The sequence below is a fragment of the Colletes gigas genome, unplaced genomic scaffold (genome assembly GCF_013123115.1).
Source record: "Colletes gigas isolate AHSC1104 unplaced genomic scaffold, ASM1312311v1 Colletes_gigas_Sc00066, whole genome shotgun sequence".
NCBI classification, from domain to species: domain Eukaryota; kingdom Metazoa; phylum Arthropoda; class Insecta; order Hymenoptera; family Colletidae; genus Colletes; species Colletes gigas.
The window spans coordinates 414885-434904 of record NW_025106695.1 but is presented as its reverse complement, the minus strand read 5'-3'; the positions used below and the strand labels follow the sequence as shown (position 1 = coordinate 434904).

General features: G+C 39.9%; 1 protein-coding gene across 1 annotated transcript; it reads left to right on the top strand.

The window, feature by feature from the left end:
* The first annotated feature begins 810 nt into the window (after positions 1–810).
* Positions 811–13463, top strand: LOC122403627 (zinc finger protein 408-like). The gene is made up of 7 exons (XM_043407247.1): positions 811–841; positions 7736–8065; positions 9096–9239; positions 9995–10155; positions 11299–11586; positions 11934–12174; positions 13037–13463. The coding sequence occupies exons 2-7, from the start codon at positions 7736–7738 to the stop codon at positions 13277–13279; spliced, it is 1407 nt and encodes a 468-aa protein (XP_043263182.1). The 5' UTR covers positions 811–841; the 3' UTR covers positions 13280–13463.
* Positions 13464–20020: the final 6557 nt, after the last annotated feature.

Sequence of the window (20020 nt, the reverse complement as noted above, 5' to 3'; positions counted from 1 at the left end):
AAAACAGTATTAAAAAATGTTTAACGCTGTGATAATATTTTCATATTTTTATAACATTTTATAATATATAATTTGAAATAAAATTTAATTGCAAAGTTTACTATAATTTTTAAAATAACATACCAGACGATTCTAACCACACTCATAGCGAAATTATTTCGTATACAACTAAAGCAAACGACGCCATATTTTTGAAATTGTTACGACAAACTTTAATTAACGATCGCGGTTGTTGTCTACTGGAACAATGTTTCCATTCGTTCGAACAAAACGGAAGAAAACAAATGTCGGTTTAACAAAAGAAACTTTTTGAAAACATTCTTTCGTTCAGAAACATTCAACAAAAGGTTATCTCGACCAATTTTCTGAAACGAGGACAGCGACGCCGGTGGAGTTTCTGTGAAATCAGCTTGTATTCGGTGATTGGCGAACTGGAAGATGGGGTTGGAAGCGTCGTCTACGCATGACCGCGGCCTCTCGCCATATTTAATTTTTCCCCAAATTTTGCAAGCACGTACCGCAAAGAAAATCAAACGAACAAAGATCGTCCTCGAGCCGGCGATTGATTCGTGTAATTCGGACGCGGGCGCAAAATGTTGTCGATTTCGACATTTCGAAAGAACCACGTCGGGAGGAGCGCGGCGCAGGTCGCGATACTCGCGTGCTTCCAACCCCCGCGGATTTTTCCTCGGCCGCGCGCGATTTTATTCTGCGCATGGAAAGCAATTTTGCCCAATCATAAATAGGGCTATTGTGGGGGGATGGTGTATGCTGCTGGCGCATTTCATACATCCGAGTGTAATGGTAACCAGATAGAGGCGTCGCGCGAGGCTATCAGCCGGTTAGCATCGTAAATACGTTACTACTTACTTCCGCCGAAAAATTTCTCGTCTCCCACTCTCGATCTTTTTCCCTTTCCGTTTCTCCCTGTCTCTTTATCGCGCCGTCCTATATTTTTTTCTTCTTTCTCAATTTTCCATCTCTCTTGTCCCGTGCTCGCTCTCTCACTCTGTCTCGCCCTCTCGTGCGGAACCCTTTTTTTTTTTTCTCGCGGCGTGGAAACTTATGTACGACGTAGCTGTGCACGGAACGCGAGTAACGGCGTGATACACGACACATCACGCGCGCGCGCGTCGTCTCCTACGTACGCCCGTGTGTGCGGTAAATCGTGTTTGTGCGTGCGAGCAAACGGCCGAGCGAGTGATCTGTGACGTCAGTGGTCCGATCGGTTGTCACCTGTCAAACCGTCGTATCCCTCGTCTTACGTCGAGTTTCTCTTTCCCTCCGACCAATCCACGTCTTGCACCCTTTCTTTCTCTCATACACGCGCCAACTATCAGCATCTCTGTCTCCCGCTTTCTCACTTTTGCTCCCTCTTTTATCCCGTTGCACTCATACCAACCAACCCTCGTGTCGACCACGCAATCCGATCTATTTCCCTCCCCTCCTCCCCTTAACCCTCCCTCTCTTTACTGTGGAGTACCAGCAGCAACTAACCCCCTCTACGCTTAACCCTCGCGGTTCCTCCCTCTCACCCTGTCGTTTCTTCCGTTCACCACCCACCTTCTCCTCCCCCTGGTCTCCCTCTCCCTCCTCGTTTCCTCATCTTGCTCTCTCATCAGTGTGCCAGCTTCCATCCTTTCCCACCCATTTTCTCTCGCTCTTTTTAGCAGTGAAGCCCAGTGGCGTAGCCAGGATTTCTCCATCGTCGAGGAGAGCATTTTGTTCGTCAGGGGACATGACGTCGGCCAGTAAACGATATAGCGCTCTATACACTCGGAAGGGATGTAACCTCGTACGCAGGAGGAATGATATACTTTAATGGAGAAAAAAAGAAAGAGATTCGCGACAAGAGGTATTCCATTCGGGTTCTTTGCAGGAGCCGCAGCGTTCGTCGAGAATTCGATAACGCAAACGGTCACAAGGGCTACACCACTGGCCAGGAACGTGTAACTATTCGTTCATCTCTTTCGAGCTACCAAAGTGCACCCTTACCGCACCGCCTTTCCCCTTTTGTCCAGGGTGGTGTAGCAGCCCCGTTCGCCCTTCCTGGTCGCCTCTCTGCCGGTCCGAAAACCGAGCCTTTGAAGCTGCGACTGGCACCCACCCTCCCCTCTCTCCCCAATCCACCCTTCTTCCCGCGAACCCGGTCTCCGGGCTGCCACCCACCGATATGCACCCCGCTCGCTCCGCTCGCCGCGACGACCGCAGACACAAAAACAATAACAAATCGATTCGCGAGGGCAATGGGAAGGGGTCAGCGAGGTAGGACGACGCGGCTGTGACGGGGGAGGGGTTGTTGTATATCTCTGTCTGTCTCTGGCCCGCGCTCCCTTCGTCGCTGCCTCTCTTTTCCTCTCGTTCCCCTCGTCCCTCTTTCTGGATATTGTATAGAGAACGTTATGCTAAAGTATGCATGCACGAGGGTCGGTCCAATGGTCAGGAATCTCGCGAGTTCGTTCTGCGGCAGCACGTATCCGGACGTATTTCTCTCGGCGCGACTCGCGGCCCGCGTGCACGTCACTCGTAGCCGCGGTGCTACTGCGTAACTTCCGGTCGACCGGTAACGTGGAGAGATCGGCAGCTTCTTGCTCGTAGCGGGCCACCGTAACCGGGGGATGATTTACCGTAATGACGATCGGCCTGAATTGCGGTAGGCCACCGGACGGGCATCCGTAAGAGGAATCTTTTATTACATTTTTTCTACTCCCACCGAGGACACGTTTCGGTTAACATTTACTTCTTCTTCTCCTTTCTTTTTTATATTTTCGTTTAGCGATTTTTGATAAGCTTGCTTCCTACATCCGCCAAAGAACCTCTCGCGATGCAGTCGATACGTTTTAAGGGGAATAACCAAGGTCCAGATCGAAAAGTAAGGTCATCTTTGCAATTTATTTATTGACTGGGTAATTTCTTACTTTTTTTTTTGTTTTATCAACATATTAAACATTTGTTAAACTGAGAGTAAAATTAAAAAAAAAAGATTAAATAATATTGAGGTTGTTTAATTTTACTTGTTGTTTAGAAAACTCATTGGTTGTCAAGTTTTTATTTGTTTAAAATGTTTGAAAGAAAAATTTTTGTTACATATTGACTTCGAGTTGTGTTGCTACTGTCCGATCGTGGCTTTTTATTAAATAATCTATACCAATACTGTACAGAGTAAAGTTTGTTTTATGTAATGTCAACTGAACTTAAAATCTCACTTATTCCCGAGTAACATAGGTTATATATCGTTACCTTACGAATAATGAGGGTGAAGAGTGAGCGAAATTGTTATTACAAATAAAATTTAGTTTTGTCTGTCTATTTCTTACTGTATCGCGAAAAAACAGCTTCAGTTATCGCGATGAAATTTGGAACGTATCCCTAGAGTAAACTGACTTAAAATATTAGCTATATAACATCGCAAAATTTCTGATGGTAGGGGGAGGGGGCCGAGAATGTCAACTATAAAATGTATGACGTACTCTGAGCTTATACGTGCTTTCACACCGAAAGTATTTATGATATCATTTGTTGGAAATTAAATTTAAAAACTTTTTTGTTATGTACATATTTTCGACACGCACATAACTGGAGGAAACTAAACGCGAAGCTGCGGGTAATTATAAGACAATAACTAAAGTTAAACTCAAACAAATTTGCTCTTAAGATTGCATACAATACATCTATCAGAAATTGATAATCGTTTATGATTTCTAGAGGGCAAATAAATTTTCTTTAATTCTATGATTCAAACATTTCATTTTTCACGTAAATTTTCAGTCTTCTTAATATAAAATGAAAAGAAATGAAATAATAAGAAAGAATCACGTTAAAACGATAAACGAGGTATTTTAAAAAGTACCATTAAAATTTGAAGTAAATATGTACATCACATTTCGAGAAATCTTGAAAAATCAATTTTGCAGCACTAATGGACAAGTATCTAATTATCAAATCACCTGAAATATAATATGAAAACGTACAGATTCTCATTCTCGACAAAAATTTCTAAAGATTGCCTTACTTTTCAACCTGTCACTATGGTTTAATCGCTTAAGGGTGGTTTGTTACGGTTTTGCATTTCACCTTTTTTTTTTCTTTGCTTGTTTCTCCACGGCCAAGTTGCTGAAGCGTATTTGCATGCTTAAACGATCGTCAATGGGGAATAAGTGCATCTGCTTCGTGAAAAATGTTGAGAAGAAACAAACTTGATGGCTTCTTCCGGCGAGTAAGGTTTCGTGTCAAGCGGTGAAAAAAGGTTTTGCGAAATTCATTATTTTATCGAGTTGTCTTTAGGTGTTTCACTTCACGATTAGTGGGTCCAGCTGGTCTGACTCTGATGGTCAACTTCCACTCACGCGAGTCGAATTTCATGTGGTCGTGTACGCGCAATATTGTAGAGTTTATTTTTTGTTTTGCTTAAAATCAGCATATAAGAAGCTTGAGCTTCGATTTACGTTTATAATCGTTCTGTTTTTGGATCCTTTTTTATGCGTCTGAAGATAGTCTCAAACTGGAGAATCGCAACGCAATTGGAAATTATTTGAAACTATCATATTTGTTTTCCTTCATTTCATTCACATACTCCGCTAATGAACATCTAATAGTTTTTATTCCTTATTTCTCACAAATATTAATATAAATATTAATTTGAATAAAAGTAATTTTTCTACACAATTTGCACTATTATCGTTCAGTCTGAGTTGCAAATATCAGCAAAAATTAAGCATTTAAGCAAGTTGGTTTTTTGACGGTATATTTTCGTTCGTCGGACAAGTCTTGCGGGCAAGAAACTGATTAATTCCTTAATTAATAAGGACACGTACACCTATTTTCGCGGAGTGCTTCAATTTTCACCGTTTCCACGATTCCGAAAATTGTTAGCTTCATTAAATTTACAACGGTATCGACCAGCTGTCTGTGAACGCATTCATCGCATAACCATCGTAACGTACGAAATTTTCATCCCGCGGACTGTACGTTTCGCAAAACGACCGGATCAATGGATTTATTAGTCGAGACATTTGTTGCGTTATTTTTACGCAAATCCGCTATGATAAACGAAAACGTGTCGCGAAACTTCCGCAATCAAAAGTCCTTTAGTTCGTTTGGAAAATTTTTAAACGCGAAACGGTCATTAAAATGATTACCGCTTCCCCGGACAGTTTTACGAGTAATGAGCGCAGACGAAGTTTTGTAAATAATGAGTTCAGAGTTTGTCCATTGCGGGGCCCGCTTATTAAACATTACAAAACGCGCAGCAATTACGCGGCGTTTCTGCTCGTGAAAATTCTGCGAAGCTTCGTTTTGTTACGCGGGAACAAATATTAAATACTACTCCCTATTTCGCGTAAAAATAAATGTGAACGTTGGGACGTAAACGACAATTAGTTACGGTCTAAGTTGCGGATGAAAATTTTGTCGCGATCGAACCGCGGGATTTGTCTCTCGGAGGACTTCCGGTTCGTACTATGGTCGAGACGTACCTATAGATTACGCTGTCCAACAAATTCAAACTTTTTCTCTGCCTCTCAATAACCACTGGATGATCCTTGTAGAGCCGGAAAACAAGAAACTGGAAATCGAATTGTTGTACCACCCCCAGATTTCGAAAAACACGAGTTTTTTTGACAAAATTGAGGTATTACGTGAAAAGTAGAAATATTGGAAGGTTCTAATTGGTCTTAAAAAATACAGGCGAATTTTCTGAATATAGTAGTACAGAATTTATTAATTGTTTTTGGTCCTAGATAGTTATAAATTAATTGTTTTTTTATGATTGTTCGATACATCATTTTTTCAACTTTTATTTCTAGATTTCTGTTCTAGATTTCTGAAATTAATATTTGCATTAATATTTTTTTAATATAAGCTTCATTATCGGTTTTTCAATCGTCTGATCAATTTTTTCACGTTTCGATTAATTATACGTCGAATCTACACTATAATCCTGGACAAAATGCAGTGGTGCGATATTTTCGCAAGTAGCATGGGTGTATTACTAGAGTTCACCTTCTCATTAGATGAACAATATTTCAATATTGTTATTCAAATACGTTGACACAATATTTGCAATAATTTCGATTCTCTTCGTAGTTAAGTATTGGAATAATTAGGCATCAAAATAATATACATTATTTATATAATATTTGAATAGTCTAATATCTGAATAGTATTCATATTTCATTCGACAAATATTCGAGTCACCAAAGCATTTTCATATTTGATAAATAAATCGTCAAGAAATTCTAGCTGTAATTTGTATATGATCGAACAAAATTCTGTTTTTAACTTTGATCTTGTAATTCCGTTTGACGTGGAATTCTTCGTGAAATTGTACACGCATTTCCATGCCTCGTTACGAAAATCCGTTGTAATCTCTATCGCGGCGTGCTCACGGGCCATTTTCATTTTATGAAAATTATCTTCATTAATTCATTAAGTACCGTATTGGAGGAATCGCCGTGAAAGCAAACGCATTAATGCGCGCGCGATAATTACGTCTCTATTGTACAGCTTTGAATTATTTTCATCAGTTATTGATAATCGACGTTCGACGTTTCGGTCTCTGGTTAGCAATTCGATCATTAAGAGAGCACGACAGATTGATGATTTGAAAAATAAGGTGTCTCTCGAATACAATAATTTTGAAACCCAGTCTGCCTATTGTTCGTAAATATTTTAGGAAGCGATTATACGGGCGAAGGTATTCGGTATGTTTTTTACGTAGAATCATCTCCAGGTCTTTTGTTTCACGATCAAGTGATTATAGTTAACTACGATAAGTTGCTCTGATGACTCCTAAATTAGGTTTGGGTAGCGCTTGATGTTCATCCTCGTTTATTATCACTGGTCGTCGATATTTTTGCCCTAACATCTACCAGTATAGACGTTCTTGCGCCGTTATGATGAATTGAGAATCTCTATTCACCACCTTTGACCTGTGTTCAAATCGTTCAAATTGAGCTGATCCCTCATCATCATAATCTTTCAACGAAAGGTATATCTTCTAAGATCCTAGGTAATGTATTCAACAAGAGGTTGAGATTAGCAGCGTCTGAAAGCCGATTTGGAAGTCCATACTCCAAAATCAATGAGGCGGTCTTCCATAATACTCGTTCAAACATTTAACGAAAATCGATGTTGGTGATTTGTTTGAATAAATGCATGAGGATTTGTTAGTTCATATGATTATCGTGTAAACTTAGAATATACGTTGAATGTAGTATAGATGAAAAGACATTCTTTAAATAATATTTTAAATGAACTTAATTCGGAATCAGTTCAATAACTAACGAATATTATCCGGTTATTTATTCGTTTTAACAATTTCTCGCAAAGTTGTAGTACCGAAGAACCTACTTGATCAGAATCCGCCTATTTCCAGTGATCATTGAACGATCGATGTCTCGCTAGATGAAGAACCTTATCCTTTATTAATGGCTACTCTATTCCAGTCTTTCGGTACGTGGTCTCATCTATCTTTCATCCCTAAAATTCGTCTAGCCAGGGTAACGGTTACCGCGGCGGAATAATTTGACGAACAAGGGAATATCGCCTTTTCCATTAAACGGTTATACTATTTTCGGTTTCGTTTTAATCGTATCGGCGGGCCGTTTTAAATAGACGCCGCGAAACGGCTCGCACGGGCGTCGTTTCGAATCTCTGTCTGTCCGTGACTCGAACGTCCAGACGCCAGTGAGGATCATCGACGGTGCCTCGCTGACCCAGTTGCGAACGGTTCCAGATGGAATATGGGATCTGGAGTCTTCACGCCGCGGGTGAACTTTGGGGTGACCCGCGTCTCGCCCGAAGGCACCCGATTCTGCCGCCAAGCGCGACGCAGCTGCTCCCGAGGGCAGCCTTCGCCCTGAGCGCCCTTCATCGGCCAGACATGGTGCCGTTACCGCTGACGTCGCCCGGACCACCGTACGGGCCCATGGAACTGGTCACAAAGCCATCCGTCGCCTCCAGCGAGGGCGACGTCGAGAAAAAGGATGCTGAGCAGGACGATGATCAGCAACCACGCGACGACAACGAAGGAAACATCGAAATACCAGACGAGAATGATAATCAGGTATACCCCATGACGCCCACGGAGTCGTCGAACTTTTTTATTAGGTATTATATCAACACTAGAACTACCAAAGCAGTCAAATTGACCCAATCGTAATTTCTAATAAAACTAGAAAATTATACATTTCTTCACCTATCAATTACAAATAAATACATTATAATTATCTGCAATTCTAGTGTTAATGGTCTTTGCAAGTAACAAACGGTATTTCAGAAATAGATCGTCAAACTTTGACATCGTATTTTCCTCCCTTCATGGATGAACAAAATTATATAAACGTTGGTTTATGCAACTCTACCAGTTTTCCCCAACATACAGAATTTGGCTTGAAATATTAAATTTATTTATGTAGTAAAATTATTATCAAACATAACATGCTTGATTTATTTAATAATTCAATGTCAATTATGTTTGTCGAGAAACGACACTTGGAATATTTTATATAAAAATCGAAATGACTGTACGCTGATACGTTACTTTTATATTCGATGGAAATAGAGACTGAAAAGCTTAACGTATTCACGACTCCGATTTTTGCAGTTAATGTCGTTCCCGGCGGAAAGAAAATCGTGTCCTTTTGGAAGACGTTCATGGCATTTCGCCAGTAGTATTGCTAGCTTCATCGTAGGATACTGATTATCAGTATCAGTCTACTTCTAAATCCCGGTTGAAAACAGCTATTCTTACCAAATGGACCACGAGTTACATCCGATGTTTCTTAGATAATATCAACTGCAGAAAGTCCCAGAGATTTAAGGAATTATGTCAGGGTAACAGGCTAAAATATAAGATGGTCTCTGGTAATTTCTGTTGAAAACGTCTATGCAGTTATATCGAATATTTATCTATTATCTACAAGTACTAAACTATAAATCTACATAAATTTATTCCATAAATTTCACACAAATTAGAATTTGTTAATAGAATTCGGTTAAAACGTTTAGTATAGTTACATATTTGTCGCATTAACGTCACCGTGTAAATTAAAATAAAATTGGACGACGCAATTAGTTTCTTTTTGATTGTACAGACGTCCGTACCAAAAGAAACCAACGACAACGAAGACGCTGGGGAGGAAAGCGACAGCGGAAGTACAAACAGTTCCCATCGCTCGGCCAACAATAATCTTTCGACGAAGCTGCTCGATCCGATGGCTTACCTTGCTTTCGATAAGGTACGTCGAATTCGATTGACTTCACAAATTAAATTTCATCGAATTGCAATAAACGTAAAAGTAGGTAATTCAAGAAAAAGAGTAACGAATGCGGCTGAAATAGGAGATTATCGATTAGCAAAACAATCGGTCAGAATGGACCAATGGCGAGGAACACTTAATTCAAGTACCATTTCGGGATTTGACCGGTCACAGCAAGGATCGATTTTATTGTCGAAGCTTTGCAATGTTGCGAATTAAATTACTCGAGTCTCGACGTGGTCAAGCTGCTCGAGAATTGAGCGACTCTAATCTTAATTTTATATTCCTCCTTTCATTTTGCTCTTCATTATTTCCTCAGCGTGATTTCGCTTGTTTATCTGTCGACTATGTTGTTCGAGTTAACTCGGGTCACAGCAATTACGTGGTTAGTCGTTTGTATAATCTGTTCAAATTAATTATGTACTAATAAACTATCGAGCAAGTGGAAACTGTTTAAACGATTAATAGCGTCGCGTCCAACGCAGGGTCTAATAGATAAACCATTATTCGATCGCACAGTTAAATTTTTGTTTGCTCGTTGTGAAATAATTTTATTCTATTATCGAAACTTTTATTTTTACTTAACGAGCGACGGGCGAACAGTTGCTTGCTTTTCATTCGTTATTCGAAATTTTTATTTGCAACTTCCACAATTTTTAAACCACTGTATTAGAGGTGTTCACGTAAAATTAAACGAATCACGCAATCGTATTAATATTTCGATTTTATAATAGGAAGGAACGGTCACACCGGTTCTAAATGGCTGGGTCCTCGGAGCATACACCGCCATGCTTGGAAGACTGTCTGCGGCGACGGCGGCCCTCGAAGCTACAGAGATCCCAAACATTCCCTCCGACAGCGACTCCGAGAGCGAACATTCGTCTTACACCGAGAAGTATGCATCCTCGCCAGTTACCAACCCTTTCCAGTCAAAGTGGTTTACATAAGAACCTACTTAATGCCGTGGCCGGCACACGAGGCGTTTAAATTTTTCTTTATCCCGGCGGGTCAGATAAGCTGCATGGCTGCGTAAAGTCACGGACCTCTTTCAGGGCAAAACTGGACGCATAATGGGCCAGAAGTCGTTCGTAACGCGACATAAAATAAACGAATGATTTCAGTGAGAATTAAACGTAATCCTTGGTTTAGATATTTTATTTTATTTATAGATTGCCAAGTGTGGTTCTCACTGAAATCGGACGTATGACGTTCAAACGCAAGGTTTTATTTAGGGTGCTACGAAATCGATAAAATGAAACCAACGAATCCATCGAACTAGAAAGCAAATGGTCCTTTCTATTCAACGACACGTGGGCGTTTCAGATATCTGAAACATCCCAGATAAATGATATCGTAAATCAAAAGCTTCGAAGGATATTGACCGATATTGAGTTATGGGCGTTTCGCGCGTACCGATTCCAAAATTTGAAATGCATTTTAATCCTTTGATACCCTTGTTCTTTTCTTGCTGCGGAATATTGAATACTGTTTGAATTTTCCAACGTTGTTTTAAATGGAAATTTCCGTATGAACGTAAAAATTATAGCGGTTTGATATATTAGGATGCTCCTGAAAATATTACATATTTTAATCACTTTGCTTCTTGCTATTTTGAAACCATATATAAAGCACATATTATGTAGTGATACATTGTTTTAAAATTATTTTCATGCTAATTACAAACATATAGGAAAAGTTTTAATACAGACCATTCGAATTTTCTTCACTACAAATTGTACTAGAGTCAGAAAAATTCAAAATTTTTTAAAAGTAATTTGTATTCTATTTATTTTAATAAACCAAGAAAAGAGCACAAAAAAAGTAAATGGACAAGGTTAATCAATAACTGAACTCTATCTAAATAAATACAAACTTGGTGGGGATGGTTCCATATTGTCATTTGAAACCGAATGTTGGCACACAATGTTTTGTGGACCATGCAATTGAACCTGAATCGTCCGAGTCTTTTATACAATTTGCTCAATCGATCAGCAACGCAATGTACGCAAAATTTTGCATCGTTCCAACCGATTTCCAGGTCGCGAGGTAGCAGTCCAAACGTGAGCAATGCTCATCGCGGTTACTCCTGCGGTTCCTGCGACGTGGTTGCACCGACGAGACCGGCGCTAAGGAAACACATTGTCGATTGCCATCCACCTGTCTCCAGCACGGAAACAGGAGAAACGAAAAGTTGTCCGTCCTCGGGCTGTGACTTCATAACGAGCAGCAGGTGCGAAATGGAGACCCACGTGGCGGCGCACGTGGCACAGGGAATGACACCGACAGGGAAGAAACGAAGCCTGGCATTGCAACGCGTCAGGTACAGGTACTCAAAATTTTTCTACAACATTTTACCGACGCCTGTTCGTTTATTATTCGCAAGTACTCGAAGTTCGAATCGAAAAATTAGTAATGAAAAACAAAATTCTCAGTGATGACTTGTCTCCTTTGTCAGTAAGATATGTTTCTAATATTGACATAATAATTTGAATAAATGTTGAGGATGACCCAGTATATCTGAGGATGTTAAAGAGAAGAAAAATTGACTTTGCACACAATGCATTAGAGTTTAAAAGCTTCGATGCACGATCTTATAAAGTGAAAATACCGAATCGAGGTTTGGATAACGGAAATGCCAGGTAATCCCGACTTATTGTGCTCTCTCGTGCGCAGATACGAAAGAGAAGAGTACCGTTGCTCGCTGTGCTCGTACGCCTGCACCATCGAGAAGGCGTTTCAGAGGCATTTAAGGGCCCACGCGAAGGGCACAGCGCCAGAGACCAGGGTGAGCTGCGCGGTTTGCGGCGCCGACCGATCCTCCGAAGTCGATCTCAGCAGACACATGAGAAGGCATCGCGACGACCGGTATTTCTGCTGCGACATTTGCATTTTTCGCACGGTCCAACTGAAAAAGGTAATATTTCTCCCGCCGTTGAAAGGGTAGCTCGGAGCATCGAAGCTCCGCACTCGAGCAACGGGTAGAATTTCAAAACACGACAGCGAACGAAATCTATGGACTCGGATTGTTTTTAGATTTTTATCCGCGAGACAGCCGTATAATCCTCAGTCGATCGTAAATCCAACGATACCCTGCCAGACCTTTACAATTTTATAGAATACCTGGGATACATTCTATTCTGCCTTTTAATCAAAAGTATGGCTTTATGTAAATACTACGCGATCCTGTCAGTGATCCTCGAATGTATTCGCGATCGATACGTAGTGGGTCAAGAGAGTATTCCCTTACAATTGAGCTGGCTTTTTTCAAAACTAATATACAAGTCCAGTTTTGGAAAAAGTGCAATTATATTGTAATGTATTTCTTTTTAAATAATTTGTAGTTAGGATACGATAGTATTATTTTCTTCCGAGGTAATGTTTACATGTTAGCGTCGATGTGTTCTGGAGTAGTTTTGAAGCTAGTTAGTGACTTGAGATCACGTATGTAGCTATCGAACTTTGAAGGATGATTTGTTGAGAAGAATGCATATTCAGAAGAGACAGGTGACCCAAAGTTACACTGTTGAAGAACAACGATTTTATCTTAAAGGATCTGGCCACAGAATGGGGAAGGTGGAATCACCTTTTGGTAGAATCGAGCTACATTTCTAATATGTAAAATTGTAAAACATGATAATCACGCAATTTGTTATTCGAAATACGTGGACTAAGTTGATATAAAATCGAAGATTCGTAGGTGTACGAGTCGGAGGAGTTCCCTGTAAGATCGACGATTGGCCAACAACGAGTTATTAATATTCTCTGTTTTGTTTTAGCTCATTCAACATCGTCGGATGCACACGGGCGAGAAACCTCACCTTTGTCCTCACTGCGCGTACAGAAGTGCCCGTCGCGACAACCTACGAAGCCACGTAAGACGAGTCCACAAAAAGGAGAATCTCTATTGCGACACGTTCAGTCCACGCGGTATGTTATTAACACCTACGATCGGAAGAGATACTCCTCTCGTGCAGAGTCCGGAACCATCGCCGTCCTCCAACACGGAATCCACTAACTAGCGAAGTAACTCGTCGATAGAAGCGAACATGAACGATTCGAGCGGATAGTCGTCGCCTCACACGTCCTAACTTTGTCAATATTTCCGACTTAGGTGTTAGAATCGCGGATGAGGTTTTACATCGGCAAAGCCAATCGTGCCGTCACCGTTTAAGCTACTCTGGAGATCGACGTCTTTATCGAGAAACCCACGCTACGACATAGAGGTCCCCAATAACCGATACCAGGAGACATTACGTTTGTAAATGTTTCAATTATATTCCAATTATATTCCTAATCTCTTTAAGACGAAAGTAATTATTATGCCATCGATTTCTGCGAATGCTGTGCAAACGTGCGAACAGAATTTGTTGTCTGTGTCAGTTTGGAGGATCAGTGACGGCCGCAATGGTCAGAAGTTGACGATTCGCGATTCTCGAACAGTATCGTCCATATGATTTCAATAAATATTTTAGAAATTTATCTTTTCACCGCTGTTTGGAAACGTTTGAAGTATTGCTTTGTCGCGGTTACGATTTGTATATAATTCTAATGACGCGAAATGAAGCATGACGGAAGACACGGATGAAAGTAACGAAGAAAAAGAGTGCAACTTCTGACTACTAACGATAAGGTTTGCCCATAGTAAATAGGAAACATATAGAGAATTGCATGCGAACATCGATAATTTAATCTAATCTTCAAATTCTAACGAGATCTTATATTAGTCGATTTAATTATCGGAATTCATTCGTTGATCAGACGATGATGAACGAGAATAAAGCTGCGCAATGGTGCTAGAATCGTAGACTGGAATTTATAGAGGAATTTCTTTCGTTTTGCTTTTATTAAATACGACCTCACTTTGCCAAACGAAGTTTCTACTTAAAATACGTTCTATATATTTAATATATTTCTCTATTTTTTTTTATTACGAATTAAACACACAGGCCTAATAATATGTTCCAATATTTCCAAGTATTTTAACAACTCCAATTTATTGTTCTCGTTTCAATTTGTTGAGCTTTCTGTTTTGTTAAATTTACGGGACTTTCCCTTCGCATAAAGAGAAATAGAATTTAGAATAAATATATTCGAACAGGTCGAATTTTTTTGCGCTACTCGAAATATTTAAGCTGTTTGAAGCAAATGTTCGAGCGTTTCGAAACGCAATCGCGCGCTTCGAAAGCAACCGAGTCGCTCGTGTTGTATTCGAGTTGTTCGGAAGAAACGAACTGCTCGGTACATTCGAGTTCTCGTACAGCTCTAAGTGGAAGACTGAAAGTAGGAACGCTTTACGGCGCGTCATCGTCCTTTGTTTCTCTTTGCGTCGATCGCCGTTTATTCGAAGAGAATCAGCGATTATTAAAGACTGCTATCCTGTATTAATGGCCAAGAGACGCTCGTGCCTCAAAATAGTTTTAATTGCTTACTGCGAAATTTCTAAAACCTCAAAGCGGATCGCTTATAACGAATAATCGATTTGATATCGTTTAACGTTGACTACAGTTCATTTTTACTGTAATACTTGTTGAATTTTACCAGTCACAGAGCTGATTTAACGTACTGGCACTATATTAAAATTTGACGATGGCACGAGATCTCTGGACTATGTGAAAGGTGCTATTTTGCAAACATAATTTTACTCTCTCATCCTCCTGTATTTAGCTCTATCCGTATTATAATTATCCGATCTGTAACTATGATTGTTGATACCGTATTATCGATAACGATATACATTGTTATTATTGCTATTATTATCATTGCTATTATTACTGTTTAGCGTGTAACGAAAACGTGGTACTATTCTTACGGGAGTATTGCGATCGCAACAGGTGTAGCGTACCATATGTTCGTTAACTGAGGGAAGAGTAGTCGAGAGAATTTTATCAAATTTCATAGAGATAGCGATAAGAGGTTCGAAAGTTTTCTGCTGTGGTCAATAAGTATAACCGCCTAAATTATGTGAAACGATACGATACTTTCAAGTAATATTATTTAACGTTTTTATATTAACCATTAGAATGATGGTACAACTATACGAAGAAAAAAAAATAATATAATAATAATAATAATACAGAATGCAGGATTTTCCAACGAACAGTAACTTTTTATGTGTCTCAAGTAACTTTTAAGTCGAAAGTGTAAGCCAGCGAGTTGTATGATTGTCTGCAAGCGAATTCCCGATGCGCGCACTGGCTTTACTCTATCCTCACTTAACGTCGGATAGAAATTAATAAATGGCAAGTTTTTTCCTCTTTAGGATCGAAGACCGTCCCCGACGACTCTACCGTACATTTTCTGCTAAAAAAAAAAAGAAAGTGGGGTAGGAGGCGATAAGGCAGAAGCCGATCCATATAACATAAATGTGTGTCAATTTTTAATGTATCATAACTACGTTCTAGTCGGTAACGGATTTTATGGGGAAGATAACAAGGCACGGGAAGAGGATCTATGCTCCTCGATGCGCAACGTTACGGCCGCGATTGTACGCTACGTTTTTTCTCGTCCAAGACGCCTGTATTCGCATTCAGAAAATCAAGATCGGTCCCCGAAGCGACTGAATTACTGCAAGGAACGCAGTTACGATTGATCGAATCGCGTACGAAACGCTTCCACGTAAAAATATTATACAAACTGCGATTGGAATTTAATATATCCAATTTTGGATAAAATGGGTTTAACAATTTCAATGCTCGACTAAACAGGAAGTAGTATTACACTGCTCAGAATAATTACGGGGTTTACTTACTGAAACAAATTTATATATTTATTTCAATTATGTAATATTAATTTGTAATCGGTCAATATTACGATTTACGAAGCATCAGAACAATTAGAATCGAGTCACAGTCAAATTACATTTAATAGGAATACAAATGAAACGTTTGATAAAAATACTGACCTGTTAACCCATTTATGATTTGTATGCTACATATAGTCCACCTTTAAAACAAATATTCATAGAAAATGAGGCAGCACCGTGTTTGTATGTAGAGGGAACCATCGTATGTAAAGTAATCGCTATTGTTTATGTTCTAGTACGTTTTACGAGACCTCAAATTTTCACTTTAGTCGTAAATGGATTGAATATGCAGCATTTCTTTTGCTTAGAGTAATGAATTTATTCTTTAAAATTATGTAAAGTTTTATCTTAATTAATTTTAACAGTCTGTGCAGTATTTTGTTCATTCTTAATATTAATCGTTTTGAAATTAATATATATGGGTTATGGTTACTCATTGGTTACAATAACGTTTCTAAAATTCGATCAATCGTAATGGTAATCGCAAAAATTACTAAAGAGAACTATACGCACTTTTCTCTGTACGCGTACGTGTACAGTATATATAGGGTGTGACGTAAATTGTGATACAACCGGAAAGGGAGTGACTCCGCGTATAAAAATAAGTCCGAAATGTGGAACATATTTTCTTTGCACGAGGATCCAGGCTTCGAGAAAATTCTCATTGAAAATGTATTTATAAATATTGGCCACGTTACGATAAACTCTGAACGAGTTTAATAATTTGGCTTAATAAGTTGCATTGTCAAAAGGTCTATACAATTCTGTCTCTTAATCTATTGTACGAATTAATGCATTGATCTCTTCGGAAAAGAATTATTTTCTTTTATATAATCAATGTTTGATCAATCTTGTAACGTTGTTATTATGCTACACTATTGTGTAACACATCTATTTTACAATGTTAAAAATAACTTAGAGTATCAGTATTCTTAAAGAGATTAATACGAGCTCATAAATAAGAATCGTGCGAAGAGACACATCGATCATGGGGGCCAAAGCTACCAGAAGACACGTCCATATAGTTTCGATTATTCCATCAACTACGAATCAAATAAAATATTAAGAATGATGCCGTTTGACAATGTTTATAAATGCAAGCGCAAAACGAAGCAATTTATAGCAAGATTCACGAATCGCGTTGACTGAAATTCAAAGCTTTAGTATCAGCGTTCGTGGTTTCCGGGATAGATGATTTACCAAAATTAGACGCAGCATCCATCCGTGAGCCGCGAATGGTGGGGGGTGGTTTCCCAATAGCCTCGAGAGAACGCTTTTCAATTTTGTCGGAAACGATTGTGTCGACAACAATAAACTGCGCGCGCAACCGACAAATTTAACAGGCGAATTATCTCGAAAACCATGCCTCGTGCGAAAGAAAATCAATTCCGCGCTTTCCACCGACCTTTTACCGGGGAAGTGGCCTCGTTCGATCGATTGTGCCACGAGTTACGCCACGGTCCCGTATACTTTCTTGCTTTTGATATATGTATATTGTATTTAAATGATACTTTATATTTGTGATGGATTTATTCCAGGCGGCATATGGAGCGTGTTCGCGACACTTTTTATATGCATGATTTTACATGTGTGTGCTAGCGGACTTCCCTTGTTAACGCGTAGATTGGGGAGGGCTGGGGAGGGAGGCAGAGCTGAGGAGGATCGTCGTCTCTTTCGTTTTTTCGGACTTTCGTAATGCACGCGGATGCGATGCTCTCCTACGTGAGATGTAATATTTTTGGTACCGGACGCGCCGCGATATCGCGGTGGATGATATCGCGGAACGACGATTGTTGATTGTTGGTATATACTGATGCGTTGTGTATCGTACACGATAACGATATTCTATTTTTGATAACCGCTCGATTGATTATTCCATTTAGAACGATTGGTCCACGGCCGCGTTTAGATAATTTCTAGCCTTTAAGATTTCGCGAACGTATTCGACACGCCGCGCGCGTCATCGCTTTCCTTTCGTTGACGTTGCATAAAAAAGCTCGCACGAGGACGATCTTTTCACGGGGAAACGTCACGGGCGCCGGGACACTCTTCGAATAGTGATGGGAAAAGTCAGAGATGGGCAAAATTCTCGTCCAAGCGACGAATTTCGTACAACGAATGAAAGATAAACGACCCTTGTTCCGTTATTGGTTCAGTCAAATTCTTTCGCATTTGAGTAAACCATTGTATAAAGTTTTTATTCGAATCAAATTCTGTCCATCTCTGGGCTTATTCAAATTGAAGCGTTAAGTATTGACTTTAATTGTCATCGATATAGTTAGGATAAGCTTGTTGTTGTTTTTTACGATTATTACTGTTATTTTTGTATATGTTACTTCCTCCTATATTCGATACATTCAGCACGATGAATTATAGAAAGCACATCGGATTCCAAATTCAAAAAGTTACTAATTATACTCGACGTTGAAATCGATTGTCGACAGTAGACATCGTTTTCCTAATTTTAGATGAGTTGCGAATCGATTGACGTTATTGATAAGTAAAACTCTAAATTTCGAACGTACATGTATCGACGACGGTGTCAAAAGACATCAGAATCCCATCACTATATTCGAGACGATGTGAGACGCACGAGCATAGGTAATCGATCGTTGCTTTAAGGAATTGCCTTTCGTGAATGGACGTAGAGCCTCCTCGAGCCGAATGACGATTTATTGGCATTCAGTATTTAGTATACGGTGCATATGCGTGTAATAAAGGTCTTTTTATTATATCGTATCGTCCGAACGATCGATCTCAGGTGCGTCCGAAGATTTATTCGAATTAATTCTAGTAAGCTCATTGTTCGTAAATGTCGTGCCAATAATAAGAGATAATGCGTGCCAAATGAAGATCGGAAGAAAACAGATACGACGCCAAGCAACAGATGGTGAGGAAGAGAATAGCGTTTTAGGAGAATGAGAGAATAGAGAGACGGAGGCTGCGACGAGCGAAATCGCACGATCGAGCATTGCGGTTCGTTTCTTCCTTTCGTTAGTCGGTTAATTAGAGACGCGCCAATCGATCTTGTAAAAATGTCGGACCGTGATGCTGATCGAGCGAGTTCGTATCGTACGAAACACGAACTAGTTGTTACAATCTTTTAACTGTTGAATTTTTGCAGTAGATGGTAAGTGTCTTAACGTATACCTTATATAAACTACACGATAATATATTCTATATTAATGTTTCTTAGATTTACGTACACGAACGATCAACCGCCGGCTTTCGTCGATCATCGTCCGACCGGCGATGCTCTCGTTAAGCAATATTTCACGGGCTACGAATTATATCCTCAGTGATCGCCGCGCGAATTTTCAAGAATGTTTCGAATCGATTTAGATACGCCGTCGACGACGATTTTCCACGCGAAGCCGTCGGGGTTGGTCGATTCTGGAAACCTTCGAGGAATCGACGCCTAACTAATTAACGATGTTAGAACGTGCGACGAGTCTCGCGAGATTCGACGGAGATTCGAATGCTCCGGGATGGACAAATGGGAGACAGGTGTCTGAATTTGTCGAAGGACGTCCGGCCGAACGTCTTAAACATTAATACAATCTAAATGTGATAATATATTTGCTATTGAATTACGACGTAATTAATTACATTATAATTATTAACGACGCGCGAATCGTACGGAAGAAGCGAGCAATTTTAAGGAGTCCGTCTTACACGAGGAGAATAGCGACGAACGGTACTTACGCGGGCAGGGCGATCGACGCGATCGCGGCTCCTTCCTTTGCTCCGAACCGGATCACGTGCAAGAGCTTCTACGACCATCGATCGGCTTTTTGACAAGTACAAAGTACTCTGATAACTTATTTTTTGATTATCGTAAACGAGAAGAAACCGATCACGAGAGGAAAGAAAATTAAATCGCTCGACCGCGCCCGTTCGAACGGCCTTTCGGGCGCGTCGACGAAACACAATTGGAAATTTGTACGGACGGATGAGT

What these genes read in the sequence shown, in the direction of transcription:
- LOC122403627 (XM_043407247.1), top strand. Translation starts at nt 7,736, where the DNA reads ATGGAATATGGGATCTGGAGTCTTCACGCCGCGGGTGAACTTTGGGGT. An exon ending in CTTACCTTGCTTTCGATAAG is followed by an intron (nt 9,240 to 9,994) that starts GTACGTCGAATT and finishes ATTTTATAATAG; the next exon opens with GAAGGAACGGTCACACCGGT. An exon ending in GCACGGTCCAACTGAAAAAG is followed by an intron (nt 12,175 to 13,036) that starts GTAATATTTCTC and finishes GTTTTGTTTTAG; the next exon opens with CTCATTCAACATCGTCGGAT.